Below are 26,825 nucleotides of genomic sequence, written 5' to 3' on the forward strand. Positions count from 1 at the left end.
TTTCAGTCGGACTAAAGCATGACACAATGCAAAATCAAATATTTGAAGGAAGGACGTCAGCTGAGGAAGTGTTAAATACATGTCGCGCATCAGACTTCACAAAAATCGGAATCCGCAAAAAAGCATTTAAAAAGACAAATTATTGTTTTAGACCAACTTAAACAAAATGTTTTAATTGTATGTTAACGTACTGAAAGATTACAAGGATTTATTCCTTCTGAAATGAAAATTCTCAAAATCTAAAAAAAAAAAAACTAAAAACATTTTTTATTAGGCTCTCTTTTGGAACTCAAATATAAATTGAGTTTAATCTAATTTCCCTTCCAACACAAATAAGAACATATTCAGTTATTTTATCTGACCAGTCATGAGGGTTGATTAGCCTAATTACAGAGGTCAAATGTTCACTGAAGTGTGTGTGGGTACTCACATTAACTCTGAAGCTCTGCACTGTGTTGTCCAATAGTAAAACGTTACACACCACCTGCACGTGCTGTCTTTCTCTGGCCTCCTCCAACGCTCCCACATCGTAACTTCTGCCAGCAGGCAACCGGAAGCGGGCGGTCATTACGGTCCCGACTCCGTCTGCAAAACACACACATGACGGCTAAAGGTCACAAACACACCAAAAAAGTCTGGTGTTCACCATGGTACAGCTTATTAAAGGGATAGAGCTGTTCTGTGTTCCAAAGAAGACACCATTTGGACTGACATGTAGGTGAGTAAATACTGCCAGAATTTTCATTTTTGGGTGAACTAACCCTATAAAGTAGTGTAAAACATAAACACACACATGTGATCCAAAGACAGTCAGCAAACACCATTCACAAACATTCATCTGTACTCCACCTCAAAGATTCTGTAAACAGTTGAACTGTAAAGTTCTCTCAGTTTCTCTCAGGGAAAGTGTTTTATAGATTTTTACAAGTCCATATTGTAGAAAAGAGCATCCAGTTTCTAAAAACACAAAAATCAAAACATGTCACTTACATAATAGTTTGTCAATTGAAGAAACCTGTAAAGTTAAGTAGGTGTCAGAGTTGGGTTAAGATCATCTGGATTCATCCAATTCATAAAATAAACTGCTTAATAGATTTTTCTATTTTAGAGTAAGCTAATCTAATTCAGTTTTTGAGACTGCGGACACATAATCTACTATTCAACTCATTCTATTCAAGCTTTTAGTGATCCAAACCGGTCTACTCAAAGCGAACAAGGTCATTTTCTGTCATCTCTCAGTTTCACAAAGTCATTTAGCCCAATGAAGAAGTTTAAAATGTCTTCAAAAGATATTTGTTTGGCATTTACATAAGAAAAGACTGAGCAATTCCAAATAGGAACACAACTGAAGAGTTTCTCCTCCAACGCTGAAACCAATATCAGTACTATAAGAATTTTCCTTTGAACAACACTTATAAATAGACAGCAGCATTTTTAGAGTCACAATTTCCACAGCCTCGTTTAATTTTTGACTGACATGCGAGACATAACTGGAGCATGACAAATGTTTTATTATTTCCTTTTTTCCAAAGCAGAATATTGACACATATTACAGACGTGATGTATGCCATCACTGGACATAACATTAAATTCAGGTAAATGTAATTCTCTGCCTAGTTTCACCCCATCTAGTTTTAACAAGTCTTTGGTTCTAGGGGGCCAGTCTAGAGTCTTTGACTTTAGACAGCCCACCCTAGGATCTATGGCTCTGGACGGACCACCCAAGAATCTATGGCTCTGGACGGCCCAACACTAGAGTCTTTGGCTTTGGACAGCATACCCCCTGAATCTTTGTTTCTAGGGGCCCCATTTAGTGTATTTGGCATTGCATGGCCTACTCTACAGTCTTAAGCTCTAAACAGTCCACCCTAGAATCTATGGCTCTGGACAGCCCACTCTACAGTCTTTGGCTGCTTTGGATGCCCACCCTTGGGTCTTTGGCTTTAGACATCCCACTCGTGACTTTGGTTCTTCACAATCCACTCTAGAGTCTCTGAATACAGAAAACCCACCCAACAGCCGTAGGCTCTAGACGATTCACTCTAGAATCTTTGGCTCTAGATGACCCACCCTTGGGTCCTACTATAGAGTCTGTGGTCCCAAACAGCCCACTCTTGAATATTAGATTCTACACAGCCCATTCTATAGGCAGTGAATCTAGGCAGCCCACAAAAAGAACTTTGGCTCTAGACATCCTACTTTGGGGTTTTTGGTCCCAAACATCCCACTTTTGATTCTTTAGTTTCTAAAAAGCACACTCAAGAGACACTGGCTTTAGATATCACACCCGGTCTATGCTCCAAAAATGTTACCATAGGGTCAGTCCATCTCATGTGGTCCAATAATTGTAAAGTTGGTTGCTTGACCATTTTTAATTTTCCAAAAAATAATTTGAGTGATTACCTCTATGTATTGGTATTGCAAAGCCACCAGTTTTTTTTTTATTTTACTTGGATTAACCATGACGTCATCTTTGTGTCATGGCACATGACAAATTTTGGTTATACAGCTGTTTACAGAAACCTCAATATCTCGGCTCAGGATGGTCCTAGCTCCTTGGAACAAAAACTGATCTCTAGAGCACATTACAAGGTACATTCAAAAGTTTGCATACCCTGGAAGAAATTTTGGCAATGTTTTTGAAAATATATATACTTTTTTTAGGGGGTACCTATGTAAGTATAGTATGCATGCAGAACACTGCAGGTTTTAGACTTCTCTTATTTTTTTTTATGGGGGCGAGAATGTGCAATTTTTTTAAATTCCCCTCACTTTTGGGTTGAATATCTCTGGTGGGGGACCAGATAGGAACATAACATTTTCACAGATATAAGTCCAGAGCTGGGGCTAGTATAAATCTGGGGAAAAGCCTACTTTATTCATGCATTTTGAGAAATGAACAGATGCAATATAAGCATAACAAATAACAAAAATGAACAGAAAACTTAAGTTCTAAGTCTAAGGAACAAGAATGTGCTAAATTTATAAATGTACATGTACCTTGTAATGTGCTCTAGAGATTAATTTTGTTCCAAGGAGCTAGGACCAACCTGAGCAGAGATATTGAGGTTTCCGTAAACAGCTGTATAACCAAAATTTGTTGTGTGCCATGACACAAAGATGGCTGTCGTGGTTAAACCAAGTAAAATAAAAATAAAAAACTGGTGGTTTTGCAATACCAATACATAGAGGTAATCACAAAAAAAAAAAAAGGAAAATTAAAAATGGTCAAGCAACCTGTATTGGACCACTTGAGATGGACTGACTCCATAGAATTCTTGACTATAGGAAGATCAACATCCAGTCTTTGGCTCTAGAAAACACACTCCAGAGCCTTTGAATCTAGAGAGCCCACCAGACAACCATAGGCTCTAGACAGCCGACTCTAAGGTCTTTGACTCTAGATAGCCACTCAATTAGACCCTGTTTGTTCACAATATACAATACAATGCTTTTCTCTGGGTTGTGAATATAACTTGGGTGGAAATTACCAAATTCGACCACAGGGCAGCCAGCACACAGCGAGTAGGTTATGAGCTTATGTGATGCTGTAAAAAAAGTCCCTTTCCGAGAATACTGGCTTAACACATTCTCAGCACATTTACTGGTGCTAGGATAAGGTAAGGGTAGTCTTTACAACCTGGGGTTTTTTTTTTTTTTTTTTTTTTACAATCAAATAAGACAAAAGTAGCCTTTGCATAGAATACACAAAACTGCTTTCTCTTCCCAGGAAGTTATTTTGAAACCATTTGCATAATTTGTCATTCACAGTTGTTGGAATGGGTGAGTTTATTTAAAAAAAAAAAAAATTCAGTGGCTCCATATTTAGATGCACCTAAAGTCTCTTTACACATGTCAGTGCTGTACAAAACAAGTTCCCATAACAGCAAAAGGCAGCTGTGCAAACAATCAAGAGTCAGAGTTCATGACCTGTAGGAGCAAACATGTGACCTTTTAGATGGCTCACAGCCACCCATTCAAACTCCCACACCCAACTGATTACAGTCATTAATCTACAGCACAATAAACATGGAAAGGTATTGTCAGATAAAATGTAATAACAAATCAATCAAAATTTCCATTTAAGCATTACAAAGTAGCTTTACAAGCAGTGCCTTAAAATTACTGTCAAGCCTTTCAACCAAGTGCCGCCAATTAAAGTGACAATTTGCCCAGAAATTATAATTCTGTCATCATTTTCATAAAACACAACAACAGGAGATGTTCGGCACATCGTTAGCCTCAGCTGACATTTGTTTTATGATATAGAATGCAATGAAAGCGAATGGTGACTGAGGCTAACATTATGTCTAACATCTCCTTCTGTGTTCCACAGGAGAAAGAAAGTCATAGGGTACAGGTTTGGAAAATTGGAACAACGTGAGGTTAAGTAAATTGACCGTGAGGTCACAAAGATCACATACACAAATAAGTCCTAAAAATATCTTTCATATCTAATACTTACGCTAGTGCAACCTTATTTGTCCTATGTAAAAGCAAAACAGGATAATCATTTTGTACAACCTTCTAAACAGCTATGCAATGTGTGTGTGAGAGAAAGAGTGTGGTGGAACATGTCTCTTTTGTAGAAGTTTTCCCGGATGTCATCGAATACCACAAACACAAATACACTCAAGTATTTTCCACTGAGTGGGGTGCATACCACCAACACCTCAGAGTACAGATCAGACAGTGGGGTTACAAAATGAGTTTATCCCCCACCTCAAAACTCTCTCTCTAGGTCAGCCCCCATAAACCACCACCCAAATATTTCCATTTTTGCCTACCTATGGATACTTCTCTCTTATGTGAATTCATTATAACCTATAACCAATGCAACAATGCTAGAACAGTGGTTCTCAACTGGTGGGTCACTGAAAACAGTGCTAAAACAATGCTAAAATACAACTGACCCTATAATTGGACATATAATTTTAAAAGGAATTTAAAAAAAACGCTTCCCATACCTTTAGTTGACGTTAAAGGCCATGCTGCGCAATTCATCTGTCGTTTGGTAGAAGCTAGCCAAATTAGGCAGATGCCAATGTGGAAAGGTTGCGTGAAATGCGCTCATCCTCAAAACACTTGAACAAAACTATGCAAGATAAACAAAAAATACAACCTAGGCTACATTTAAAAAAGTTCACTAGCAAATACAATGTGTTTTGTGCAGTGAATTATTGGCTGACGAGAGCATAAAATCATCTAAAAAACAAATTTGTCGATTTTACCATTCAGCCCATGTCATGTCATTGAACGTTTACATGTACGATCTTTTAACGGTTATGCTTAATAGCCAACAATGTGTAAGGCTTTCCTTTATCGGCATACGTAGATTTTTACCCATTATCCCAATTTTGGTTTGCCTGTAAACACTAATACCAGCGTTCTTAGCGGCTTATCTAATATGTGCAAGTGTTGTAAGCATAACTATTTACGTTTTGACACCAAAAGCAGAGAATAACTGAATAACTTTAAATCTCATGTAAACGCAGGTTTCTTGCATTGTCAGATTTTTTTGAATAAGCAGATTTAGCTTTTGGCACTTATCAGCATATTGCCGTGCATGTAAACTAGGACTATGTCCACATTAATCCGTATCAATTTGAAAAAAGTTTTCGTTTCGAAATGCTCCCCATCCACACTGCCATTTTCAAGCATTTCCAAAACTGGCTCGTCCACACTGAAACATCTGAAATTGCTTAAAACCCCATACTGTGCATGCGAAAATAAACGTAAAAATAATTGTTGTCTGAAACACAATTGTCTTGTTCTGCCGCAGAACAGCAACTCCAAGCAAACTTCCCGTTGCAATGTGAAAGTTACAAAGTAACTTTTACCTTTAGCAACGCTATCAAAGTGGATGGAAAGCACAACAATGCCGCTAAAACATTGGCCGCCATCTTGATTGTTTTAGTTTGAATGGATCACATGACAGCGTCACATGACAACAAACATGCCATTGTTTTCGAATATCTCCATTTACCCAGCTCACACTACAACACAAATATGTCGTTTTCAAATGTATCCACTTGAGAGAGCGTTTTCGAAAAACTCAGTTTTCACTAGACAAAAATGGCGTCTCAGTGTGGATCGAAGGCCAAAACATAGAAAAGATGCGTTTTCAAATTTATCCGGATTAATGTGGCCTAATCTAGGGCTGCACAATGAATTGCATACATAATTAAGTTTACAATTACAGTGGTCAAACCGATATTTTTCAATGGCCAATGCCAATGCCAATATCTAGATAGTAGGTTGGCCGATATAAATGCAGATATAAATAATACAAATTAACAACAGCAAATCAGATATACACAAAATTTCTAAAATGAAACGAACACTTATTTTATACAATATTCACTCATATTTGCTTAAACCTGGACTTTAAAACTGACAAAAACGACAGGTAATACTTCTGTTAATCGGCCAAGCGAATAATCACAGATATTCACGCACCGACCAAGTATCAACCGATTAATCAGCCTGCCCGATATATCGGCCTACCACTAGCCACAATTAACTTATCATGAAAAGTGTCAATTACAGCATTCAACTGAGGTCTTCTCCTGTTGCGCCAAAAAAAAAAAATAAATAAAATCTATCAACAACATGGTTTTCTTGCAGCAGTGAAGTATTAACTATATCACAGACATGTCTGTTGCTCAATTTCTGTGTATGATTTTTCCAAAATTTGAACAGTTTTGTTTTTCATGCTACTAAGAGGGCCAATGCAAACTTATCTGTTTAGGCACCGTCTTGATTTAAGTAAATTCATTCAGAAACAGTTCCAAAACTGTTTAATGTATAGCCTACATGAAGAATCAAATCTGGGTCTTGATGCAAAACCAGTTGAGAACCACTAAAGGGTCTGTTACATGCCACCTGTGTTATTCATTCATTCATTCGTACATAATTCTGCATTTAACACATCATTCATGCTCTTGGTTACCTATTGCACCTGATTTGATCACCAAAGCCAGCTTTAGAGAAACATCAATGACTTACCTGACCTAATGCAATAAAAACCATTTATCTGAATGTAGAGTTGCATGAAACATCAATATTGGCACGCAAGTGAGAAATTTCATCCTATCAGATCTTGCATTACAGTCTGTTGAAGAATGCGCACTTACACACACATACACACACACACACCAGGGGGACAGAACAGGAGATGATGTCACCGACTCAACCGGGGGAGCTGCGTAGTGCCCAGAAAACAATTAAAACCAACCTTATGCTGTTACATTGCAGAAATATTGGGAAATCTTGACATTACACTGTAGATGCAACCAGATCATTTGCATGCAAAGGATGAGAACTGGGGTTATGTAATGATGTGACAGAGAAAAGGAGGCACAATGAGGCACAGTTGAGATGCACAGATGTGACATGCACCTCACATAAACACACACGACTCATATACTGTAATATCTAATATGACATCTGAAGTATGTTGAAAAGAAGCAATTTAAAGGGTTGCCAGGCAATGAGAACAGAATTAAACACATTGTGCATGCAATTCATTGCTCAATCACAGGCACTGCATGCATTTGTGCATCATAAACCTGGATTATATTGACATCCAACACAAATTAAACCCTGAAACATTACATAAAGGCATTTGCATGGATGCAACCCGTCTTAACATTCAGTTTGGCAAAGGAGGTGAATGCATGCTTTATGCCACTGCCTGTGCATCATTTAGGGCATTTGGAAGCTTACATTGGCTGGTTTGGTTGCTATGCAATGGAATAAAAAAGGAAGGGCATGCATGCATGGATGGATGGATGGTGACACCAGTACACAAATATAACGCATAATGCATGCTTACCTTCATATACAGGTCAGGAGAGTCCAATGATTTAAAGATGATCTTCAATTATGATGAAAGGAGAATAGGAGGGGGGAGAAAGACACAACAGTAGCTCATCCGCATGAAAATAATAACCACATTGCTGTACACGTTCACATTACATTTAATTCAAAGAGGCATCTGGCACAGTTATAAATGATAATTCCAAAGGGAAATGCAATCCGGGTATCGTTTTAGGTGCAGTGCATTAAATAAAAACCCCGAAAGCGATTGCAATTCTTTCTGTGGCCACTATTTTGCTCTATAATCTTGCATATATCTCTGAATTGCTGCTACTGGCGGTTGCGGTTGCAACGTGCAGCGTTAACATGGCGCAACCGCTCAGGCCTCGCCCACATTATCACAGGGGGCTGGCTTATGTGAGGAGGCGTGGCCTGGAATGTAGAGTACATAGGTTGTTATCATTTAGTCTTTACAGACAGACAGACAGACAGACAGACAGTTAGATAGATAGATAGATAGATAGATAGATAGATAGGTAGATTCATAAAGCTTCAAAAAGACACAAAAGTATAATTCAGAAGTCCAATAAATTATTCCATGAGACTCATGATTGTTATGAAAGCATGTAATAAGGTTTGGTGAGAAACAAATCGAAATCTAATGTGTTATTTAGTGAAAATATTCACTGACCGTTGACCTCCTGTGCGTGTTCATGATAGGACACGAGAGCAACAGTTCACGCAGACCCCTCGTGACACTGGGGTGTTCAAGTGAAAACTTGTTTTGTTTATCTAAAAACAGGTCCTCCACAGTGATAGCGACAACAGAACACAACACAGCTGCACACAAAACAGAAAACAGAACTTACTAAACATGTCTGAAGAGTTTGTTGTTGCAGAATTGATGCATTTCTATGCCCAGCCTGATTTTTTTGAAAGGTTTTGGACCGGTGCCAGTTCACAGTGGACGCAGTTACCCGCGCGATGCCGAAAATAGAAAACAAGCGATCGATAGAATGTACCGTCGCTCGTCACTGCTGGATAGGACAAAAACTCTGATTACCGTAGAAAATATACCTTTTATCGCGTGTCGTTTGCCATCAGGTTTGGACACAGAGTGACTGTGGCTGCCTGTAGCCTCCTCTATGTTTCTGTTTGATTTCCGAATACTCCGTTCAAAAAAATAAGGCTGGGCATAGAAATGCATCAATTCTTCAACCACAAACTCTTCAGACATGTTTAGTAAGTTCTGTTTTCTGTTTTGTGTGCAGCTGTGTTGTGTTCTGTTGTCGCTATCGCTGTAGAGGACCTCTTTTTAGATAAACTAACATTTTCACTTGAACGCCCCAATGTCGCGAGGGGACTGTATGAACTGTTGCTCTCATGCCCTGTCATGAACGCACACAGGAGATCAACGCTCAGTGAACATTTTCACTAAATAACACATTCGATTTCGATTTGTTTCTCACCAAACCTTAACGCATCCTTTCATAACAATCATGAGTCTCATGGAATAATTTATTAGACTTCTGAATTATACTTTTGTGTCCTTTTAAAGCTTGAAGAGGTGGTCACTATAAACTGCCATTGTATGACATCACTGAGCACAATATTTTTCACAGTTTCTAACTTTGTGTTAAGAAAAAAAAAAAGAAAGTCATATAGGGTTATAACAACACAAAGGTGGGTAATCAATGGCTGAATTTTAATTTTTGGGTGATCTATCCCTTTAATACGTTGTGGGTTTTGAAAAATCTCTGAATTTTAAATGTGCATATGTCTGTCATTTTAACCATAAAAGTCAGTTATTAACATGCTAAATGTATAACAACTGGGGCCAGCCCAGTAGTATCGTGAAAGATCAAAAAGTGTCACCTTAGGTGTTCCAAATATTTTATAAACTATAATCAATAGCATCATCTACTGGACAAGATGTGTAAGTCTTATTGCAAAAGAGTGACCTGAATCTACACTTCAAAGGGCACAATTATATCATATTATCTCTCTATAAAACAAGAACTCTTAATTGAACTCTGTAATTTTAAGATGGAAAGGTTCTAAAGTCACTAATGATCGTTTTTAAGCAGGTATGGAAGAGAATTAGACTACTGGATGGGGTTCAAGAAAAGGCCTCTCTGTTACTAGGCAACCATTCTGAAGTCATAGGGTGATTCTAGAACACATCACTGCTACAGATCTGTTTCCAGCATATTCTCCTGTAGTAAATTACATAATTTGTTTGTGTACAATTGAGCCAGAAACCAAATTGTCTCTTATCTTTTGTGGAAGGAGCGTGGGCCGTGAAATATTCATATCAATTTTGAACAGTCAGTTCATAGAATGCCATTTTGTCGGTTTGAAATGGAAGATCATTTTGTTAGTTTTAAAGCCATGCCAAATTGAAAATGAGGTTTTATCATATTTTTAGAAGCAAATTGCAAAATCCTCAATTTATGTGCAAATTATAAGCTAAATGCAAGCTCTTCCTTTTAGACAGGAAGGTCTCAACTACTTTAAGCTTAGTTTTAAGAAATGTATTCATGTTTAAATTATTTATTCAGCTGAAAAACTGGGGCAAAACTACTCGTAACATGACAACTAAGTCTACCTGTGAGATATGTGAGGAATTTCTAGATCACATTTATAACTTCTTAATATTCTTAGTTCTCATTGAATACATTAATTAAACTTTAACCTTAGATTACAACGGAAAATGTTTTATCAGTGGCAAAAATAAGGATTTAGATGTTTTGCTAACTTTAGCATTTCGCTAACTTCAACGACACGCCCTCTCTCCAAATCCCCGCCCTCCAAAGACATGCCAGCCAACCCGATGGCAGGAAACCTCAACGCGTAAAACGATTGACAGGCGGAGAGCGTTTCTGATTGGCTAAAAAGCAAGGGCCTCTCCACTGACTCTTACAGTAATATCTTTTATGGTTTGCTCTTAAAAATTGCAACTTTGCAGCAAAGTTGGCCTTAATTTGACACAAATACCTACACAAATTAATTTAATTATTTGGTAATAATTTGTGTATATTTATTTTATTCATCCAATTAAATTAATATAATAAATGTATTAAGTGAAAAATAATAATAAACATATAATACTATCTAAAATACATCCATAGGCCATGAAGACAAACATGCAAATATAAAACGTTTCCTTCTGAAATAAGGAATTGACTCATGCAAGTGCCACCAAACTGAGCTCTGACAGTAGAATGTATCAAAACCGAGAGGAAGAGGGGTGTACGTCGAATCGCTTTTCCGATAGTACTCTATTAATATTCATTAAAAACATGCTTTATCGATTTATAGTGGATATAGACCGTCTAAACAGACAGTATGACAAGTATATAACCTCACGAGTTTAAAATAAGTTTGATATTTGTCGAAAAACTGACCCGTCCCCCCCCCTCCCGGCGCTGTAAATCAGTGTAAACTGCAAGCGCTCGTGAGGTGTGAGGAACTGAAAACGGCTCCTCGCGCGTTAAACACACGGTGTATTCAGTTGTGTAACGAATATACAAACGTTTCCGTGTGTGCAATTACTCGGTTATGTCGGCTGCAACATCTGCGCAAACGGATCGAGCTACTGACATATGCTGTCGTCTTGTGATACGGTAATGATCTCTAATGCATAGCATTAAATACCATATGACAGTTACATTGCATTTATGAACAACACGAAGGATGAACATGTTTTTTGTGTTATGCTTTTAAAATACATAAGCAGCATTAACGAGTCTGATCATGCATAATGCATCATGCATTATCATATTAAGGGATTTTATTGGTAAATTGCAACATCAGGCTGTGAAAACACACACACATTGCACTCTCAGAATGCACGATGCTGATGGTTTCATTGAAATCTAACTGTGCATACAATGCAAGAACATAGATATGCACATATCACAGATACAACTATGGGTAATGCATTAGGCGAGCCAGACAGAAGGATGAAGGTGGGTGTATTAATATGTGCTTAGCTCAGATATGTACAGTGTTGGGTGTAATGCATTACTAAGTAATTAATTACTGTAATCAAATTACTTTTTCAGTGGAAAAAGTAAAGTAAGGGATTACTCTTAATTTTTCAGTAATTTAATTACAGTTACTTTTGATGTAATTGCATTAAATACTGTATAGACCCTAGAACAATTCTATATAAAACAATAGTGAATTTAAGATCGATATTTAACGTCTAATGTTAAAATATATGTTTTCTAATTGAACGCCGCCCCTTTAAATTCTTTGGCCAGTTCATGAATAATTTATTTGATTTTATATGATTTATTTGAAAGAATTAAAAGAACAGTTTCATGTCCATCCTTGTATTTTTCATCTGGTCGAGGTTGATAAGGGTTTTAGAAAGTAATTAGTAATAAGTAATGCAATTACTTAGAACATTAATCTAATTACACAGTAGAAGATGTAATAATTAGAGTAACTTACCCAACACTGGATATGTACAATATTCATGTCAGGAACACATGCAAGCTGTGAGCACACACATATGCACAGATATTTGTGGTACATGTGAGGGCACAGAGTGTGTATCGGTGTGTCTCTCTATCATCTAAAGTGGTTTCCTTTTTCTTTACCCAATTTGTGGGTTTATTTAAGCACCACCCTTGACAACACTCATGTAGTCATAAAGAGAAAGTAGCTGCTTTTTTCTTCCGTGGACCACTAAAGGAGATTTCTTGGCCTTTTAAAGCTGTTTGGGAACCAGGTGGTTCTACCGACATGTGATCCTTAAGAACTGGACTCATATACCTGATGATTTCAGACAGGACATCCTGAACTTCCCTGAATTGTGGTTGACAGAAAGGGCGAAGAAGATGTGTAATACTGACAGTTGACAACAAATGTGGGGTAGAGACTGCTGGAGTCTCCATAACTAAAATCTACCAAACAGTACTCTGGTATAACATGGTGTTTTGGACATGCACCATGGTATTCTATGGAGTACATTGGAATTCCATGTACTTTAAATACTGTGGTATATGAATATGATTATCAGTTCCATAACATGATATTAATGTACCATGGTATTACCATCTAAGACCACCACAGTAGTTTTGTGTAAGGGTGCTGCTATTTTATTTATTTATTTTTATCCAAGGCAAGCATCACTTTAACTATTGCTCATATTTAGGGTTACAGGTTTACCAAAATGATCAGATTTAAAGGAATAGTTAACTAAAAAATTCAAAATTCTTTCATAATTTACTCACCCTCATGCCATCCCAGATGTGTATGACTTTCTTTCTTCTGCTGAACTCAAATTAAGATTTTTAGAAGAATATTTCCGCTCTGTTGGTCCATACAATGCAAGTGATAGGTGACCAGAAATTTGGAGGTCCAAAAAGCACATAAAGGCAGCATAAAATAATCCATATGACTCCAGTGGTTACATCTATGTCTTTAGAAGTGATATGATAGGTGTGGGTGAGAAACAGATCAATATTTAAATCCTTTCTTTTTTTTTACTATAAACCTCCACTTTCACTTCCACCATTAACTTACATTGTATGGACCTACAGAGTTACAGAGATATTTTTTTGTATGTTTGTTTGTTTGTTTTTTTGGATTTTCTCCCCTTTTTCTCCCAATTTGGAACGCCCAGTTCCCAATGTGCTCTAAGTCCTCGTGGTGGCGTTGTGACTCGCCTCAATCCGGGTGGCGGAGGACGAATCTCAGTTGCCTCCGCGTCTGAGACCGTCAGTCCGCACATCTTATCACGTGGCTTGTTGAGCGCGTTGCCACGGAGACATAGCGCGTGTGGAGGCTTCACGCCATCCACCGCGGCATCCACGCCCAACTCACCACGTGTCCCACCAAGAGCGAACCACATTATAGCGATCACGAGGAGGTTACCCCATGTGACTCTACCCTCCCTAGCAACCGGGCCAATTTGGTTGCTTAGGAGACCTGGCTGGAGTCACTCAGCACACCCTGGGATTCGAACTAGCGAACTCCAGGGGTGGGAGTCAGTGTCTTTACCACTGAGCTACCCAGGCCCCCAAAGAGATATTTTTCTAAAAATTTTAATTTGTGTTCTGCAGAAGAAAGTAAGTCATACTCATCTGGGATGGCATGAGGGTGAGTAAATGATGAGAGACTTTACATTATTGGGTGAACTATCCCTTTAAGGGTGAAACACACTGAACAGTACTTAACGCAAGTATTTGAACACAGACACTTCTAGCTATGCAAGCTCGATTTCATGCGTTGTTACGTTCCAAAAAGCAGACGTTTCACTCTCTTCACGGTCATTCATTTTTACGTTTCTGAAAATGATGTTCTTCCTGGATTTGGCCCGACATGTGTCAGCTACGTAACTTGTACATGATGTAGTTGGCTTACTAAAATCGAGAGTTCATTGCAAATTTGCCACTGATTATATTCCAGAGGCAAATAAGCTTTGCGGCAAATTTTACATTGTTGCCATAGGTTTGCTGCAGGTTCACCACTACCGGTAAAGAGCTGCAAACTTCTGGCAAACATTTGTGGCCAATCACAAGTTCATTTGCATGTGAAAATAGTGAGTGGCAAATTTGTGGCAAGTTTGTGGCTAGTTTGCAAGAACTCTAGATTTTTTGTAAGGATGCCATAGCAAAAGTAATTGCATCCACTGACTTTCTTGCCTGTGTCAGAAAATTAGTGGACATGACAGAGCAATGGATCTTGAAAGCACGTTTACTAAATAGTACTTAAACCGCGATGGTGTTGATTTCGGAGTTGCTGTTGTTTTCCAATAGCTGTATTGCATTGTCAGTGCTGTCCTGTTCGGTATAAAACAATATCATATTAACCGTAAAGCTAGCTAGCTAGCTAGCGGCTACCTAGCCCTGCTGTCATGTAAACCAGTAATAAGGCTAGGTACATTGGCAATGCATTCGCCAAGTAGTCACATTTGTGTACTTGCGGTTTACGATTTTAATCTGGCAGATGCTTAAATTGGCAAAAAAAAAAAAAAAAAAGTAACCATATAGCAATGTGCTTAAAATCACTTAAAGTGCCTTGCAACCGCATAGCAATGCCCTGTCGAACACCCACAACACCCTACTATAATGGTGGCGAGCTTTGCGTTTAATTTTAAGTTTAAAACACTGTATAATTCAGTTAGCTAGTTGTGTGTATAACTTTGCTGAACTGCTTGCGTTTTTAGTGACACGCACCTGATTGTTTAGATGTAGAACGTAGGTTAATATTGAAAATATTGGAAAAATGCGTACTTTCGCAAAGTAATTTTACCATTTTCATCTGGCAGACGGCAAAACGGACAAAAAATTCCACTGGACTTTTTTTTATGCCCCAATATCATATAAACTTGGGGGTGAGCTTTTTTGACCCATGCAACCATCCAGAACACCCTAGTAACTGTATACAAATGTGCTTTAAATCACTCGTAGTGCCTTAGCAATCACATAGCAATGCCCTGAGAACACCCACAACACTCTAACATAATGGTGACAAGCTTTGCGTTTAATACAAAAATAATAAGAGGTTGTGTTCATGTTTTAGTGGTTGCTTAATGTTTAAAGTGTTTTTGGAAATCTTTTACGTCATTTTATTTGTACGGTTTTAGCTCACTGGTCAATCTGTCTGAGCTGTTTTCGTTGTTGGCAGTTTTAAGCTGAGATCACACTGTGAATTCACAGCATGCCAATCCAAGTGTCTCGTCTAGACCGTATTTCCTGTGTGCGTGATGATCTAGTTGGATGTCTGGGAAAAGCCTTTCTCTGTACACTGCCTCTTTATGCCAATATAGAGTCCATTTAGTGACATTTAAACCATTAAAAGTCCTACACGGTTTTTTCCCCCACTGGTTATCTCTTCCTTTCCTACATGTTCTTGCATGCACTGATTACATGAATGCAATTATATGTGATGTATCAGATACCAAAAAAAGAAGCATTTCCTTCTCAACCCTTTTTCCATCCAATATACTTTTGTGCATCTATGAGTGAGCGGTTTCCATCAATCGACGGCAACATCACTCGTTTGACACCATTTCCTCACTGTATTGCAGGTGTAGCTGTCTCCATGGCGACCAGCGTGGTTCCCGGGGACAACTTGCTCACGTATAAACTGGTGGTGGTGGGAGACGGAGGCGTGGGGAAGAGTGCGCTCACTATCCAGTTCTTTCAAAAGATCTTCGTCCCTGATTACGACCCCACCATTGAGGACTCGTACCTCAAACACACAGAGATTGATGGACAATGGGCAATTCTGGACGGTAACACAGTTCAATGGGAGGCCAGTAGGGGGCAGTGTGAAATCAAATCAAGGTTTATTTATCAAATGCACAACAATAGAGCAAAAGCAGTAATTTATGGCAAAAAATTATTTCTGTAAAAAGAGAAATCACAAAATTAAGAGTTAATTTTAAAAGTTACAGAGAAAAAAGTAATTATAGAGAAAAATAATGTACAAATTAGAGGTAGACCGATATATCGGTATTACGATTAACCTGTGCTTTTTGGAACTATCGGTTGTCGGCAAAAATGTATGCCGATGGTTTCCGATAGCTTATATACACACAAACAAAACTCTTCATCTGGTGAATATACAGTGCATTCAGAAAGTATTCAGACTCCTTCATTTCTTCACATTTTGTTATGTTGCAGCCTTATGCTAAAATGCTTTAAATTATTTATTTTTTTCACATCAATCTACACTCCATACCCCATAATGACAAAGAAAAAAACAGATTTTTGATAACTTTACACATTTATTAAAAAGAAAAACTGAAATATCACATTGACATAAATATTCAGGCCCTTTGCTATGACACTTGAAATATGACACGTGCATCCCATTTCTCTGGATCATCTTTGAGATGTTTTTACTCTTTCATTGGAGTCCACCTGTGGCAAATTCAGCTGATTGGACATGATTTGGAAAGGCACACACCTGTCTATATAAGGTCCAACAGCTGAAAATGCATATCAGAGCAAAAACCAAGCCATGAGGTCAAAGGAACTGCCTGCAGAGCTCAGAGACAGGATTGTGTCAAGGCACAGATCTGGGGAAGGCTACAAGAACATTTGGCTGCACTGAAGGTTCTCAAGAGCACAGTGACCTCCATAATTCTTAAATTGAAGAAGTTTGGAACAACCAGGACTGTTCCTAGAGCTGGCCGCTTGGCCAAACTGAGCAATCGGGGGAGAAGTGTCTTCGTAAGAGAGGTGACCAAGAACCCGATGGTCACTCTGGTTGAGCTCCAGAGATCATGTGTGGAAATGGGAGAAACTTGCAGAAGGACAATCATCACTGCAACACTCCACCGAGCTGGGCTTTATGGCAGAATGGCCAGATGGAAGCCTCTCCTCAGTGCAAGGCACATAATGCCGAGTTTACACTACATGATTTTAGCCCTGATTTTCCACTCGCCGTCAGTTAATGGAGATCGCCGACAAAAGCCCGGAATCAGAGGAAAATCGGTGCTCGCTCCCGTGAATGACGATCGCTATGTGTGAATTTTCAAAGATGTGATCTGAGAGATGCACCAATCCATCGCAGATGCCTGAGAGATATTTAGCAGCTTAAATATCTAAACCTGTCTGCGACTCCAAGTCCTGCAGTGTGAAATGTGTTTTGATGTGTCATCCACAGCTGCTCCCTGAACCCAGTCTTATCATGCATCTGTTTGTATGGTGAGCACAATAATGTAGTTTCTATCAGAATAAATTTGCATACACATAAGCTTTTCAATTATTTGAAACAAAAACAAAGCACAAACGTCCTTGTCGAGCCACAACGCCAGCAGGCAGCTACCTGCGTTCATTGCAAAATCATTTATTTACCTCCAACTCTCTCTGCAGAACAGACAATCCTTGCTGCACGCGTCTCCCCAACCATTCTCTCCTCCATATTCTTTTATTTTTCCTTTTTGGTTTATCGCTGCAAATCAGCACACAAACAACTTGTCCTGTCTCACGCGTCATTTTACGTCATTTCCTGTATCACTTCTCACGTGCGTTTTGTTGTGAAACGTAGTTTGGAGACCAGACAAAAGTTGTCGGGGATTCTTCCTAGTGAACTGTTTTGTAATGTGTGACCCCCTGTTGCCGATCTCTTATGTAATGTTCAAACCACAGCAACTTCAAGATACAGACAGACAGATGTGTAGTGTGAAAAGAACAGCAAATCGACGACTTTGAAAGTCGTATAGTGTGTGGGCGGCATAAAGCACCCTCAGAGAAGCCAAGTTCTCAGTGAGAAACAAGATTCTCTGGTCTGATGAAATGAAGATTGAACTGTTTGGCCTCAATTCCAAGCATCATGTCTGGAGGAAACCAGGCACCACTCATCACCTGCACAATACCATGCCAACAGTGAAGCATAGTGTGGGAGTGTTTTTCAGCGGCAGGGACTGGGGGATTGGTCAGGGTTGAAGGAATGCTAAACGCAGCAAAATACAGAGATATCCTTAATGAAAACCTGGTCCAGAGCGCTCAGGACCTCAGACTGGGCCAAAGGTTTACCTTCCAACAGGACAATGACCCTAAGCACACAGCCAAAACAATGCAAGTGTGGCTTAGAGACAACTCTGTGAATGTCCTTGAGTGGCCCAGCCAGAGCCCGGACTTGAACCCAATCGAACATTTCTGGAGAGACCTGAAAATGGCTGTCCACAGATGGTCCCCAACCAACCTGACAGAGCTTGAGAGGATCTGCAGAGAAGAATGGCAGAAAATCCCCAAATCCAGGTGTGCAAGCAATACCCAAAAAGACTTGAGGCTGTAATCGCTGCCAAAGGTGCTTCAACTAAGTACTGAGTTAAGGGTCTGAATACTTATGTCAATGTGATATTTCAGTTTTTTTCTTTTTAATAAAGTTGCAAAGTTATTAAAAATCTGCTTTTTGCTTTGTCATTATGGGGTATGGAATGTAGATTGATGTGAATAAATAAATAAATTAAAGCATTTTAGCATAAGGCTACAACATAACAAAACGTGAAAAAAATGAAGGGGTCTGAATACTTTCTGAATGCACTGTATATAGGCTTTATAAAAAGCTTAATTTGTTAAATACTTTCATATTGAGCAATGTAACAGGGCCCAGTCTCTATCATTTTGTTTAAATAAAATGTCCCATTGTATTTTAGGCTTGTTTATAGTTAAAATTTCCACGTTGTGCACTAAATCGTAATTTTTTTGGTTATTATTGGAATTTTGTTTGCACAATAAGCTGCTTTTGGTATTTTATTCATTTTGGACTCTTGTAGCCTTAATGTCTGTGCCAGTCACAGCAAGGAAAGACGATTTTAATAAATCGATTTTAAAAACTATTGGCCAATTAATCAGTTAGTGGCCTCTATCCACTATCAATCGACCTCTAGTATATATATATATATATATATAATATATAATATACAGTACTGTGCAAAAGTCTTAGGCACATAAGATGTTTCACAAAAGCATTTGTCTTAAGATGGTTATTTATATCTTCAGCTTTAGTGTGTCAATAGGAAATATAAATGTTAGACTCCCAAACATTACTTTTGCAAATAGAAAAGATTAGAACAGAAGAACAGGGAGCCCTGCAACAAATGTCATGGCCCCCACAAAGCCCTCCACTGACCATCGTGTCTGTCTTAGATTACATATAGAGACAGAAGCAATTTAGACAGCTTAAATAGATAGAAGAACTGTGGTGAATTCTCCAAGAAGTGTGGAACATCCTATCTGCCAACAGCCAAGAAAAACTGTATCCAGGTGTACCTAGGAGAATTAGTGCTGTTTTAAAGGCAAAGGTGGTCACACCAAATATTGATTTAGCTTTTATATGTTTACTGAACTTTGTATGACGTTAATTGATAAATGAAAACTATTTATTTCAATATTTTTGAAGACATCCTCACTATGCAACATTTTTCACAAGTGCCTAAAACTTTTGCACAGTACTGTGTGTGTGTGTGTGTGTGTGTATATATATATATATATATATATATATATATATATATATATATATATATGAATAGTTCACAGTTGACGTCAGAAGTATTCATACGCTTAGGTTGAAGTCATTCAAACTAATTTTCTAACCACTACAGATTTAATATTAGCAAACTATAGTTTTGGCAAGTCGTTTAGGACATCTACTTTGTGCATGACACAATTAATTTTTCCAACAATTGTTTACAGACAGATAGTTTCACTTTTAATTGACTATATCACAATTCCAGTGGGTCAGAAGTTTATATACACTAAGTTAACTGTGCCTTTAAGCAGCTTGGAAAATTCCAGAAAATGATGTCAAGCCTTTAGACAATTAGCTTTATTAGCTTCTGATAGGAGGTGTACTGAATTGGAGGTATTTTAAGGCCTACCTTCAAACTCGGTGCCTCTTTACTTGACATCATGGGAAAATAAAAAGAAATCAGCCAAGACCTCAGAAAAAAAAAGTCTGGTTCATCCTTGGGAGCAATTTCCAAATGCCTGAAGGTACCACGTTCATCTGTACAAACAATAGTACGCAAATATAAACACCATGGGACCACACAGCCATCATATCGCTCAGGAAGGAGACGCATTCTGTCTCCTAGAGATGAACGTAGTGTGGTGCAAAAAGTGCAGATCAATCCCAGAACAACAGCAAATGACCTTGTGAAGATGCTGGATGAAACAGGTAGAGAAGTATCTATATCCACAGTAAAACGAGTCCTATATTGACATAACCTGAAAGGCTGCTCAGCAAGGAAGAAGCCACTGCTCCAAAACCACCATAAAAAAGCCAGACTATAGTTTGCAAGTGAACATGGGAACAAAGGTCTGACTTTCTGGAGAAATGGCCTCTGGTCTAATGAAACAAAAATTTAACTGTTTGGCCATAATGACCATCATTATATTTGGAAGAAAAAGGGTGAGGCTTGCGAGCCGAAGAACACCATCCCAACCGTGAAGCATGGGGGTGGCAGCATCATGTTGTGGGGCTGCTTTGCTGCAGGGGGGACTGGTGCACTTCACAAAATAGATGGCATCATGAGGAAGGAAATTTATGTGGATATATTGAAGCAACATCTCAAGACATCAGCCATGAAGTTAAAGCTCGGTCGCAAATGGGTCATCCAAATGGACACTGACCCCAATCATACCTCCAAAAAGGACAACAAAGTCAAGGTATTGGAGTGGCCATCACAAATCCCTGACCTCAATCCAATTTTTTCCCTCAATTTGTTGGCAGAACTGAAAAAGCGTGCGAGCAAGGAGGCCTACAAACCTGACTCAGTTACACCAGTTCTGTCTGGAGGAATGGGCCAAAATTCCAGCAACTTATTGTGAGAAGCTTGTGGAAGGCTACCCAAAACGTTTGACCCAAGTTAAACAATTTAAAGGCAATGCTACCAAATACTAAATGTGTATGTAAACTTCTGACCCACTGGGAATGTAATGAAAGAATTAAAAGCTGAAATAAATAATTTTCTCTACTATTATTCTGACATTTCACATTCTTAAAATAAAGTAGTGACCTAACTGAAATTAGACTGAGTTTAAATGTATTTGGCTAAGGTGTATGAACACTTCTGACTTCAACTGTGTGTATGTGTGTGTATATATATATATATATATATATATATATATATATATATATATATATATATATATATATATATAAATGTATATATAATATTATATAAATATAATATTTTACCTAAAGAAACTATATGACTATTTATAGTATATCCAAATTTTTAATTTACCAGAAAAGAGGTAATTAAAGAGATATGAAATGAGATTTAAAGTATTTATTATCTACATATTTAAATTAGTTTTAAAATTATTCTGTATTGATTAAAATGTAAATATTATATATGAAGTAAGATATTTTAAAATATATATATAAAAAAAATCAAATAAATGGGTAGTTGACATTAAATACTTTTGGGAAGCTGACATGTCCTGTGATGTGACATGCCATAATCCATCTAAAACAATTTTTCAATTTTGCTAATTATTTTGTTATTATTATGCATGCAGCTTTTATGACCTCATGTTAATTGAAAGACTGCTGTACTTGGAGTATTTGTACTTTAAAAAAATAATTTGTCACCCCACAGGACCATTTAAAATGAACTAGTGACAGCAAAAATGTGATTAAAAACCATGATAAGTAATGATGACCTTGATATACTGTACATACCTGTGTATATAATTATGAATAATAATAACACTTAATTATACATAATTCTTATTTATTAATAGAAACTGTATATAAATATAAACTTATATAAATAGTGCAATATATAATAAAATGCAAGACATTGTTTGACATTTTATTTAACTATGAAAAAACATACATTCAGCTTTGTTGTGAGTATATATATATATATATATATATATATATATATATATATATATATATATGTGTGTCTTTGTGTGTATAAATTTGAGTATGATCCCTGTTCTGTGTGTATAGTTCTGGACACAGCCGGACAGGAGGAGTTCAGTGCGATGCGAGAGCAGTACATGAGGACAGGAGACGGGTTTCTCATTGTCTTCTCAGTGACTGATAAAGCCAGTTTTGAACATGTGGACCGTTTCCATCAACTTATACTAAGAGTGAAGGACAGGTATGAACACACACAAACAGTCATTCGTTAATTTGACGTGCAGACTGTGTGTCTCTCAAAAACACACTTAAACACAGATATACATTTTAATACATTTATTGTGGCTGTTTCGCAGGGATTGTTTTCCTATGGTTCTGGTTGCGAATAAAGTCGACCTGGTGCATTTACGTAAAATCACCAGTGAGCAGGGACGTGAAATGGCCTGTAAACACAATGTGAGTGAAATGGCATTCCTAAAACATTTATCTGTTGTAATATGACAGTATATGAAATTAATCTGTGTGAAACAACATATTCAGTGCAATACGATAACCGATATATAAAGAATCTACATGGAATTTCTGGGCCAATACCGAAAACCGATACGATAACCGATATTTAAAGAATCGATGTGGAATTTCTGGGCCAATACCGAAAACCGATTATTTACAGCTCATTGTGGCCGATACGATAACCGATATTTAAAGAATCTATATGGAATTTCTGGGCCAATACCGAAAACCGATACGATAACCGATATTTAAAGAATCGATGTGGAATTTCTGGGCCAATACCGAAAACCGATTATTCACAGCTCATTGTGGCCGATACGATAACCGATATTTAAAGAATCTATGTGGAATTTCTGGGCCAATACCGAAAACCGATTATTCGCAGCTCATTGTGGCCAATACGATAACCGATATTTAAAGAATTGATGTGGAATTTCTGGGCCAATACCGAAAACCGATTATTCGCAGCTCATTGTGGCCAATATGATAACCAATATTTAAAGAATCTATGTGGAATTTCTGGGCCAATACCGAAAACCGATTATTCGCAGCTCATTGTGGCCAATATGATAACCGATATTTAAAGAATCGATGTGGAATTTCAGGGCCAATACCGAAAACTGATAATTCACAGCTCATTGTGGCCAATACCGATAACTGATAATTCGCCACTCATTGTAGCCTATACAATAACCGATATTTAAAGAATATATGTGGAATTTCTGGGCCAATACCGAAAACCGATTATTCGCAGCTCATTGTGGCCGATACGATAACCGATATTTAAAGAATCGATGTGGAATTTCTGGGCCAATACCGAAAACCGATTATTCGCAGCTCATTGTGGCCGATACGATAACCGATATTTAAAGAACCGATGTGGAATTTTTTGGGCAATACCAAAAACTGATAATTCACAGATCATTGTGGCCAATACCGATAACTGCTACTTCTGTTTTTATTAAACCCTTGCGATTTAAACTGGAGCTATAAGCTAATTAATTTAAAACTGCTAACTTAAAACAAAATGGGTGTCGTTTGAAAGATTGCTGCTATTTAAAGTTCGGTGGAAGTAACGACCGGAAGTTTGACTATATTATAGATGAATGCAGATTTGAATGAGAAATAAATGACATTACACTTGCATAAATTATATTGTGTCCATTTCTATATTTATTATGGTTATCCTTGTATCCATATGCTTAAATTAACCATAACAAATTATCTGTGAAAATATTGGCCGTAATTCCACTATCGGCGCAATAATAATATTTAGATTTTCCCAGTATTTGGCCAATAATTAGCCGGCAGCCAGTATAAATCGTGCATCCTTATTTTATTTTTCTTGGGAATAATGTGCACTGATGAATCATAGACAGTAAGGCCAGGGATCTTTATTAGGTACATTTTGACCGACCTGTCCTTATACTTCAGCAGGAAAAAGTTTTTTTTGGATATCTTTTTATCTAAATGTGTCTGTCACTATAGTATACATATTTTTTATGTTTTTAGATCACGTATATTGAGACGAGTGCAAAAGATCCACCCATGAATGTAGACAAAGCATTTCACGAGCTCGTCAGAGTTATACGGTGAGTTGAATCGGACAGATTACATCTATGCTTTACCCTCTGTACGCTACAAATCATATTATTGACATTCATTTCTATCTTTTTAATCTCTTATTTCCAAATCTACAGTCAGCAGATCCCAGAACGGGGTCTAAAGAAGAAGGGAAAGGCCAAATGGCGGGCGGACAGACCTTCGGGGTCCCAGAGACTGCACTGCGTCTTACTGTGACCGCACATTTCTATCTCTGGGCGTCAAAGCCGCGATGATGACTCCGTGACTCGGACTGTTAATACACACATACACACACACACACACACACACACACACACACACTCACTTGCCTATCATAAGATCCAGGAAATAGAAAACACAGTTTGAAGATTCCATAATTTATAACAAAAATGCAGGAATTTCAGTTACTGAAAAAAAAAATGTGTGGAATCTTCTTAAACATGTGAAGCTCTGGATAATGTGGCAGGATGTTAGCGCTGTTCAGTCTTGTAATCTCTCAGAGAACAATTCAAAGACATCTCTTCTGAGGCCTTGTTTTGTATTGTATTGTGTTTCTATATTTATTGTGCTGAATTATATATTGTCGAGTGATTGTTAAACAAAATGACTTTGGGAAAGGTCTGTTCTGGGAATGTAATGATCTGTAATGATCCGAATTCAAGGTGAACTGGCATTAAATTAGTAAATAATGACGTTTAGCAAGGAATCACCCAACCGTTGGCAAATTTTATGTCGTTTACCATACATACCTGTAGTTAATTATTTATTTCTATAGGGGAAATTAAGAGTAATTTCCAGTACACTGTAAAACATTTTTGTTTATTGGTCCTATGGGGGAAAAAATGGCAGCTGTGGTTGCCATATATATATTATGATATATTATATCATTTTATTGATATATAGAGCAGTATGTATATAATTAAATGATCAGGGTAACAAACATTAGGCTAAAATAATTCAATTAACATCAACTAAACAACCAAATTTAATCGTAAAACTGTACTGGTATGTAACTAATAGCAAATATACATAAATACATTTTTTAATAAAATCTAAAAACACATTTTATGGTATTGCTAATTTAATTAGCTTATTGTATTTAATTGAATGTCGGGAAAAAAAAATCAAAATCTGTTCGAAATGTAATATGCCCTAAGAAATGAATGGGTAACTATTGTAACCATGCAGGATTTGTTTTCCCCCACACTAGCCATGACCCCAATATGTGACGTGTTGCTGATTTTATCTATAAAAATTCAAAGACAAAAATGCTGTTCTTTGGTCAGGTCACCTTTGACAATATAATGTTATAAATCAGGATATGACGGACATCAGCTGATTGTGGATCAGCATTTACACAATGAAAGTTTGTACATTTAATGCCTGATCTCACTTGCGTTGCCATAAAACTGAGCAAATCAGTAATTGCACAAAAACGTTACAGTGTTACATTGTGTCTTTGATGCTTTGTTACATAATTACAATGCAACAGTACACATTGTTACATCATAGAACATTATGAAGTCATTAGATCAAAGGGCGAGTTCCGCTTTGATCTCAGTTGTATCTCTTTTGCTTGTTTTGAATGCATTGTCACTTTACTTTGAATGTGTTTTCGCTCATTACAAAGTTCTCATTGATGTTCTGAATGTGTCATCTGTTGTTATAATACACCAATTTCTCAATTTAGCTTTTTGAGATTTCAAACAGTCCAGCTTTAGTGTTTAGTGTAGCTTAAAGGAACATCGTCTAAGTAGCCAGTTTACGCAGCATGGTTTGTTTTGTGATTGTATATTGCTTTTGTTTTAGCTACTTGTTACTTTAATCGTACGAAAGAATCTGTTTTGTTTCAAAAACTGGAGAATTAGATGTTGACATTTTTGACCTCGTTTGAAACTTGGTGCAAACTTTGTTGTTCAGTTATTAATGGTAACTTTTTTGCCCGTTTTCTTTGAATAATTTATTATACAAATTCTGTGTATTCTGTGATCATGTCTGTATGAAGATCATGATGACCAATTTAGGCCAAAAACTGCTCTGATAAATAAGGGATTTTTTGCATCAGGAAGAATTTGTAAAGTGGAATATAAACATATTATAATAAAAAACGAATAAATCAATCAATTGTACTCTTGCTATTTTAATTTGGTTATAAAAACCCTAGTGGGCATTTTTCATATATGAGATATATTGCAGTTTCCATTTTAGGTTTTGTACTTTTCCATACCCTAAAGATGATTACGTTTTCCAAAGAGGTTTATATACACATATGATATTTCCTATTCTTGATATCTTCATTCTAAATATCTAATCTCTTGAGTTATTAAATGATTGGACTATAAAAAATGTTTTACACAAAATGAAAAAAAACAACAACTGGATGCCATTGTACTAAATGTGACAAACAATGAAGTAGGCCTACACCAATGTTTAAAACATTTCTGTTTGCACACTGTTTCACATAATATATATATATATATATATATATATATATATATATATATATATATATATATAACATTTAGTATATTGTATATACTGCACAGTATGCAGTA

The 26,825-nt window shown here is 37.2% G+C and overlaps 2 protein-coding genes across 8 annotated transcripts in view; one reads left to right on the forward strand and one right to left on the reverse strand.

The window, feature by feature from the left end:
* Positions 1-12,375, reverse strand: part of LOC127437980 (tyrosine-protein phosphatase non-receptor type 4-like) — a 57,837-nt gene extending 45,462 nt beyond the window's left edge. For 2 of the 7 annotated variants that reach the window (XM_051693174.1, XM_051693173.1), the window contains exons 1-2: positions 7,009-7,131; positions 431-585 (exon numbers count right to left, since the gene is read on the reverse strand). In XM_051693174.1, the coding sequence (XP_051549134.1) occupies positions 431-585; positions 7,009-7,054 (201 nt within the window). In that variant the 5' untranslated portion in view covers positions 7,055-7,131. Of the gene's footprint in view, positions 1-430; positions 586-849; positions 931-990; positions 1,006-7,008; positions 7,132-7,837; positions 8,176-12,282 lie in introns of those variants that run through there. The other 5 variants (XM_051693176.1, XM_051693178.1, XM_051693175.1 and 2 more) reach the window with 5 other exon arrangements.
* Positions 11,260-26,390, forward strand: LOC127437989 (ras-related protein M-Ras-like). Its single transcript, XM_051693189.1, has 6 exons — positions 11,260-11,447; positions 15,869-16,075; positions 22,261-22,414; positions 22,530-22,629; positions 24,199-24,278; positions 24,387-26,390. Exons 2-6 carry the CDS (start codon positions 15,883-15,885, stop codon positions 24,484-24,486), a joined length of 627 nt encoding a protein of 208 aa, XP_051549149.1. The 5' UTR covers positions 11,260-11,447; positions 15,869-15,882; the 3' UTR covers positions 24,487-26,390.
* Positions 26,391-26,825: the final 435 nt, after the last annotated feature.

The sequence above is a fragment of the Myxocyprinus asiaticus genome, chromosome 49 (assembly GCF_019703515.2).
Source record: "Myxocyprinus asiaticus isolate MX2 ecotype Aquarium Trade chromosome 49, UBuf_Myxa_2, whole genome shotgun sequence".
NCBI classification, from domain to species: Eukaryota; Metazoa; Chordata; class Actinopteri; order Cypriniformes; family Catostomidae; genus Myxocyprinus; species Myxocyprinus asiaticus.

What these genes read in the sequence shown, in the direction of transcription:
- LOC127437989 (XM_051693189.1), top strand. Translation starts at nt 15,883, where the DNA reads ATGGCGACCAGCGTGGTTCCCGGGGACAACTTGCTCACGTATAAACTG. An exon ending in ACAATGGGCAATTCTGGACG is followed by an intron (nt 16,076 to 22,260) that starts GTAACACAGTTC and finishes CTGTGTGTATAG; the next exon opens with TTCTGGACACAGCCGGACAG. An exon ending in AAATGGCCTGTAAACACAAT is followed by an intron (nt 22,630 to 24,198) that starts GTGAGTGAAATG and finishes TTATGTTTTTAG; the next exon opens with ATCACGTATATTGAGACGAG.